We start from the raw sequence: 8,255 nt of genomic DNA on the forward strand, positions 1-8,255 counted from the left end.
AACTCAAAGTGTGTTGTTTTTATATTTCCAAATAACTTCTTTTTTTAGAATCTGGAATTACTTTAAAGTTGTACTTAAATCAAAATCAAATACTTTAATTAAAATCTACGTCAAGTTGAAACCAAGTTGGAATTAAGTTAAAAAACAAAAATGTATGTTGCATTACAAAATGATTTAGACTAGATGCTTAAATGTACTCAAGTATTTTTTTTCTTACCACTGCTTTACTTTTTAAAAATGTAACTTTTTTAAACATGAAGTAATTTCTTTTTTTTACTTTTCAAATTCCGTTTAAAGCAATTATAATTCAATCAAACCATGTGGATAATTCATTTTCGATATAATTTACAATTAACTATAGAAAAAAATAAATAAAAATAAATATATATATATATATATATATATATATATATATATATATATATATATATTTATAAATGATTTGTGATGATGTGTTGATAATATATTTGAAATATACTTTTTTTTTATAATTTCAAATGACTTAAAGGTGCAAATAAAATATATTATAAATTAGTTAATAAAAAATATAAATTATTTAATGAAAAACATTCAAATGGAAACAAAGTTGGAAGAAAATGTTCACTTTTGTTTATTTAACTGCAACTTAATGGTTTCTCAATTATTAAAAATTACTATTGTGGCAGATTTTTTGTATCACTAATGACACAGTTAGTAAATACATTGTTAGTATCTCAGAAATAAAACACGTTTGGTACTTTATTTGTTATAAGTAAAATTAAATCTGGTCTCCCTTGTACTTTTTTTTTTTCCTGGTTTGAAGAAGTTTCGAGACATTTTCAGTCATAAACAGCTGACGGAGTTCACAGGGTTTTAGTGTTTTGGCTGAAAACATCTCAGACAGTAACTCCTGCTGGTGTGTTTCTCTCCTCTGTCTTCTGTTTCTGCTGGACTTTAGTGTTTGTTTTTCTCTGGAAACTCAGATTTTCTTCAATCCAGTTTGATACAGACAATAAAAATCAGTTTCCACATCAATATGCCGTTTGTTTTAAATTGAACCTTTAACGTTCCTGAAGTTGTTTCACTCCATAAAAATGAATTAAAAATAAGTCAAATCTAATTTTAAAGTTAATATGACTGTAAATAAAGATTAATTTATTATATTACTAACTGTGAATGACAACCCTCTCAGTGCATAATGAAGAAGGAAACCATAAAGAAACGTATGAAGAAAATAATATAAATAAATTAATGCAAAAAGCTGCCAAAATAAAATATAAAAAACAACAAATTAATATGCCATCAATTGACCAGAACAAATATTTTAAATATGCATTTATTCTTTTTTAAAATAATTTATTCATATTTTTAAAAAATGTTTTGTTTCATTTTTAAATTTATTTATTTATTGATTATATGTTTTGAAGATATGTATGAAGAAAATAATACAGAAATAAATCATTTTGGGGGAATTGAGCGCTCAATAAAATATAATAATAAATAATAAAACCAAAAATTAAGTTGCAAAAAATAAATTATATTATATGAATAATTAATGCCAATATTTATTTTTAATAAATATTTTTGGTACATTATGTGGCATAATCATTTATTAATTGAGACATTTTTCATTTTTTTATATTTATTAATTTTAATTTTTGCAGCTCTGGTCCTCGGTGTAGCAGTGTCTTATTCTTTACTGTAGATATGAATCGTGCTGAGAAGGAGAGGGACATGATGAAATGAAGGAAACAGAGAAAACAAAGCGTTCTTTGTGACTCACACATAATTCTTCAGCCCGCCCGAGGTTGACCTTTGACCCTCAGCGCTCCAGAGCTGTGACATCACAAAGCACCGGAGCGACTCGAACACACAACAAACTCTCCAGTTTCACTTCTGTCTGTAATCTGAAGGTTTTTTTTTTTTTTATAAATAAGGGTTTGTATATATATAATAAATTGACAAATTGATTTCACATTTTATTCCTACAAACACACAGAAAATGTTTATATTTAATGCCTGCTGGCAGTATTTTCTGATTTATGGAGAATTAAAGAGAGATCTGTGAATCTTTTGACTCTAACAGGTCAACAAAATGTAACAAGAATTTTAACATAAATTACTTGATAAATAAATGAATATGCCATAAAATATACTTAAAATATTATTAAAGATAAATATAGGGATTAAATATTATATAACATGACATAAATGTATACTTGTTTTAATTGATTTTAATTTATTTACATTTGTATTGATACATTATTTATCTACTTTCTATTTTGCTGTTATTTATTTAAAACTGTTTTATTCAAGCTTCTGTCCGCAAAATATTTGATCTTGATAATTTATTTAATTTTGAGGAAGGAATGTATAAAAGAATGTATGAAGAAAAAAATACAAAAAAATACAATACATAATTAAGTAAATAAATACATGCAAAAATGTAAATAATAAATAAATGGATCAAAATTTGAAGAGACAGTAAAAGTTAAAATTTGAAAGTAAAAACATTTTTTAAATGAATTCTTCCACCTTTGTTATAAAGCACTTTGTGCTGCATTCGATGTATGTAATGTGCAATACAAATCAAGTTTATTATTATTATTCTTATTTTTTTTTGGCAAAATATTTTATATTGATATTTTTGTATATTGATAAATAATGTCTCATTTCTCTTTGTCTTTCGCCACCTGCTGTTCATTAAAGCTCTCACACGTTGGTGTAATTCATGTCTGTGTCCATAGAGGGCGCTATCTGACTACAGCCTGTCTAATCAGCAGGACTGGAACCAAATAATTAAATATGTAAATTAATTTGTGTTTTGATTTGATGTATAATTAAAATATTAGACATTATCTGCCTATTTGTTTTAAATGGACATCTAAAGTTCCTGATGTTTCTTTTCTGACCGCTGCAGCTGTTTTCAAGTCAAGTCAAGTCAATTTTATTTATATAGCCCAAAATCACAAATCACAGATTTGCCTCAAAGGGCTTCACAGAATGTACATGGTACGACACCCTCTGTCCTTAGACCCTCACATCGGCCAGGGAAAAACTCCTTAAAAAAGCCTTTTAGCAGGGGAAAAAGAAGAAGAAACCTCAGGGAGAGCGACAGAGGAGGGATCCATCTCCCAGGACGGACAGACGTGCAATAGATGTAATTGTACAGGACAGATCAACAGAGTAGAATAGAGTAGATAGAGGATGAAGGGGAGAGGGAGGGAGGATAGAGAGAGACGGTTGAGAGGGAGACAGAGAGGAGCAGGAGCTCTGGGAGGAGACAGCAGCAGGTGATGGGGCGCCACCATTGGCCAGTAGTGATGGTGAGTGTAGACTGGACCAGGAGAGGAGCATTTCCATCTGGGGCTGAACAAGATCCACGGCAGTGAGACCAGCAGGAGTGATGCCGAACAGAACAGACAAGGCAGGCCCGGGCTTGGGCCTGCCTTGGACCAGCCTCAAATATTCCTTACGGTGGTACTGGAGGCCAGGGTAATGCCATCGATGCTAATTAAGTCTTTTGATAATGAGTTTCGGAGGTGTTCGGGTTCCAGCACAATCATATCCGTTTAATCTGAGTCTAACATTAGGAAGTTGTGAACCATCCAGGTTTTTATGTCCTTAAGGCATGCATTAAGTTTGGCTAGCTGATCAGTTTCACCTGGCTTGATGTATATATATATATATATATATATATATATATATATATATATATATATATATATATATATATATATATATATATATATATATATAATATAATAAATAGGTTAAATCATCAAGAAACGAGTGAGGGAAGTCCCTGATTTCAACTCTCAGCAGTTCCCCAATGCACACAGAGCCTTCCCGTCAGACTCATAATCAAGTTCAACTGATGGGAGACCTGCAAGAATCGCACCGTTTTCATCTTTATTATTTCTTGGAGCTTCATTAGACTACCACTCAATGCAGCTTCACCAGCCTCAAAACTGTCTGTACGCCTTTTAATAATAATATAATAGATGAGTGTCATCAGCATACGATGGAAGTTAATTGAATGTTTTCTAATTATATTACCTAGAGGCAGCATATAAAGGGTGTTAATAATGACAGGTTGATTGCATCTAAGAAAGAAGTACCAGTTAAAGGTAGAACCTCTTTAAGCAGCCTTGTTGGTATGGGGTCTAAGAGACAGGTTGACGGTTTAGATGAAGAAATCATTGAGGTTAGTTGTTGGAAATTGATGGGAGCGAAGCGATCTAAATATATATCAGGGTTTGTACCCGTTCCAAAGGCTCCTGGATTTAAAGATGTCTCAGTGCCAGTTAATGGCAGGAGGTAGTGAATTTTATCTCTAATAGTTATATTTTCTCGTTGAAAAAGCTCATAAAATCATTACTAGTGAGGGCTATAGGAATACATGGCTCAATAGAGCTGTAACTATTTGTCAGCCTGGCTACAGACAGACAGACAGACGGACAGACAGACAGACAGACAGACAGACAGTCACAGACACACATCATTCATTGGTAATTAAAAAAAAAAATCTATTTATTTGTTCATTTTATGTCGTTTATTTTATTCATTCACATGTATAATAACAATATAAAATCTCACTTTCTTTTGCACCTTTTTATCTACTTCTTTATTTAAATTAATTAAAAATGTATTTATTATTATTTTATTTATTATCATTAATATTATTATTATTATTATTATTATTATTATTATTATTATTATTATCATTATTATTATTATAATTCATTCGTAAATTATTTTAAAATCTATTCATTTGTTCGTTTTATGTTATACACTTTATTAATTCACATGTATAATAACATGATAAATCCCACTTTTTTTGTGAACATTAAGCATTTACGATAACCGTAATCACTTGAACGCAACGCCAGGTAGCGTGTGTCCTGTGAGAGATCTGATTTCGGAGGTTTCTGGCAGTCCTTGAATGCGTCCTGGGCTGTGATTGGCTGCTGCTCTGGGCCAAACAGAGTTCAGCGCTCTGTCAAAAGAAGAAGAAAAAGAAGAAGAAGCAGCGACACAAACAGTCGACCTGCAGCCTCCTGGGCACTATGAAACACTCTGCTGACTGAAAGCAAGCCTTTAATCTGAACATTAAACATATATTAAATATTTACAGCTTAAAATAAAAGGCCTCGCGTAGGCGTGTGAAGCTCGGTTTCCTCCTTCTGACCGGAGCGAGCTAGCGTTAGCCTGTTAGCTTAGCAGGAGCCGCTCCGCCGTGTGTCCGTGTGTGTGCAGGACTTTGCAGCTCCAGGAGAGGACACAGATCCACCCGGAACTGCACCAGAACCGACCCAGACTCTTCTCTACACCTGCGGCTGCACGTGTCGGGTCCAAACGCGCCTTTTGCACGTAAAAGTTTGACACAAAGGCGACAAAAACATCGCTGCAGAACGAGGAAGTCTGAATGATCCGCTGCTCGCTGCTGCAGCTGCACTGCCTTATTGAGCTGCTTCTCCTGCAGCCCTGCAGCCTCTGACCGATCCTCTGGGGAAGTATCTTTGCGTGCGATCGCTAAATCTATCGGCATTTAATCAAGCTAGTCTGTTATCCACACCAGCTCTTATCTGATAATCTTATAAAGCTGGAAAAGAGTCAAAGAAACGAGATGATTCCGGACAAAGCGCCGAAGGAAGATGTCTTCCACGGGTCCGAGGACCTGAAGAAGGACGCTCACATCCCCAGTTTTGATAGATATAAGGAGCTCTACCTGAAATCCATAGAGAATCCAGATGGTGAGTCTGTTATCACTCTGCCCCCTTTATAGAGAAGTGGTAGATGTTTAGGGGGAGACAGTAGGTCAACAATATGCTTCATAGCACATCATCTGAAAACTGCAGCCTAAAGATTATTCTGAGATGCAGCTCAGTTCTTCTGGTCATAAATGTCTAATTAAAATGACTTAATTAATCATTAATTAAAGCTATTGAGGTGTATGAGGGTTCAGAACTTTAACTTTGGCTTTCTGATACATTTTCAGCTCAATTTTGTCACAAAAGTTGCTGCAGGAATTCTTGGGTTGATACAATTTGTAACACACATTTGCTGCTAAATTTCTAGGAATATTCAGATGCAATAGGCAGAAAATAACACATTTTATTGTAGAAGAAAAACTACATGGTTTCTGTCCCAAACAGCATCTGATAAAGTGGGCATGTCACATCCAAAACCAGCCCAAATATTTAATAAAGTAAACAGAAACAGAGAAAAGCAGCCAGGGTTCACACACAGATTTTTGTCTTGTTGTCTGTCCATATTTATGCAGCTCACAGACTGTTTAGGGACCCGAGTATGCGGAAATATCCACATATAATAGGACATAATAATGCTTGATGGTTTTTGGAGGCATGTCTGTAAAGAGGAGACTTGTGGCCCATAGAGAATATTTTCAGTTGGATACTGTGAGTTGCAGCAGCCTCTGAAGGGGGAAAATCTATCATATTTTTGAGCTAATATCTGTGCATTATTTCACCCCTTCCTGGCATCATATCACGACGTGGTTGGTACCGATCGTCTGCTGTAGTTTGGGTGTTTCAACTGTTGAGTGAATCTTGTTGAAACGGAGCAAGTTAAAATAGGAATTTTTCCCTATTTTCTGACAGTTTATAGACAAATATACTCATCTATAAACTTGAAAATAACTGGCATGTTATTGATTATGAAAACAAACATCAGATAACAACAAAAATAGCTGATAAGAGTTGAATTTAAGAGCTCATATCTACCATTTTCCATGGTTTTCTTAATAATAACCAAAATCATTATCAAGAAAACCATGAAAAATGTCTAGATATCAGCTCTTAAATTAAACTCTTATCTTTATATTTGTCCAAACAAATGTACCGTTAGTTGTACCAGGCATTAAAATGAACAAGAAATTGAAGAAAACAATGGTCTAATATATTTTTTTCCATAAATAATTCAAGCTAAAAATGTGCTCAGGTTCCAGCTTGTCAAGGATTTCCTGCTGTCTTTATCATACATCAAAGTCAAATTTTGGATTTTAGATGTTCATCAGATAAAAAAAAATGCAATTTGAAGTAATTCTTTGAGGCTCTTGAGGCCACATTTTCTACTTTTTTACAGTTAAACTGAAGATAATCAGGAGATTAATCATTACTTTAATTAGCTATTTGTTGTAGTTTCCAGCTTGGTTTGAAAAAAAACCCCCAGTTTTATTCTTTTCGTTTTTTGTCTCCTAAAGTCATTTTCCTGCTTGTTACCTGCAGACAGTCGGAGCTGAAGGGGTTATTTCAGGTTTTCTGGGTAATAAGGAAGTGGCGTGGCCTTTGGGTGGGACGTGTCTCTGTTGAACTCACTCAACAGGAGGGGGGAGATTCTGTATCTGTGCAGCTATTGTTAATCAACAGCTGCTCGTGTCATTAAAGTTTGAAGTGTGGAAGCAACCAGACGAGTTCCTCCTGCAGGTGGAATTTGGCTTCAGTGACATTCTGTCTCACATGGAGCTCACAAGTTTATTTTATAACATTCATAACAGCCACCAGAGTTATCAGGAGGAAATAATTACTTTGGTTTATTGAGATTTACAGGAATGTAAGTTAATGTTAAACAGGGAATGTCGGCCATAATAAAAATCTCACAGAAGGAACTTTAAGAGGGAAAGAAGATGATTAACCAGCTTGAGTTGCAAACCTGTGAAATCACAATGAGAGGGAGGTTCAGCTGTATGTCGACCCACAAAGAGGCGGTTTGCTATTTGATGTCTTTTCTTCAAATGTTTACGAGCTCTGCTGCTGATTCAGAGCCTGACCGTCTTTTCACTCAGTCAGGACTGAAGACAGAATATATTTATGCAGCGTTTTGGTGGGCAGATCGGCAGATTCAACACTTTAAAGTTTCGTCTTGAAAATGAAGTTTGACCCGCTCCAAATCTCTCTCAGCTACTCTGCAGAATAACTTTGCTCTGGTGATTTTTGGGGGACATTTATTATAATTTTTTAGACATATGTAAGGTTAAACTACTCACTACTAGTTCAAATTTGATTGACTTTTATAACATATTTGTCATAAATAAACAAGCAAAAAAACCCCCCAACAAAACATAAAGGCAGGAAACCTAACAGACATTGAAATAGACTACTAAAATAAAATTGGTTACACTAATGCAGCGAGCATCATTTATGTTTGATAATCTGTATAAAACATGATGAAACAAATCATCAACACCTTGTCAAAGCCTTATCACAGATGCAGACTAAAACTGTCCACTGTTCTTTGGCCATGTCCTTTTTCAA

At 34.1% G+C, this 8,255-nt stretch overlaps 1 protein-coding gene across 1 annotated transcript in view; it reads left to right on the forward strand.

Moving 5' to 3' along the window:
- The first annotated feature begins 4,994 nt into the window (after positions 1 to 4,994).
- Positions 4,995 to 8,255, forward strand: part of LOC131971235 (acetyl-coenzyme A synthetase, cytoplasmic-like) — a 41,167-nt gene continuing 37,906 nt past the window's right edge. Inside the window, exon 1 of the mRNA XM_059332563.1 lies at positions 4,995 to 5,739. Within this exon, the coding sequence (XP_059188546.1) occupies positions 5,609 to 5,739 (131 nt within the window). The 5' untranslated portion in view covers positions 4,995 to 5,608. The remainder of the gene's footprint in view (positions 5,740 to 8,255) is intronic.

Source organism: Centropristis striata, chromosome 5, assembly GCF_030273125.1.
Source record: "Centropristis striata isolate RG_2023a ecotype Rhode Island chromosome 5, C.striata_1.0, whole genome shotgun sequence".
Taxonomy (NCBI): domain Eukaryota; kingdom Metazoa; phylum Chordata; class Actinopteri; order Perciformes; family Serranidae; genus Centropristis; species Centropristis striata.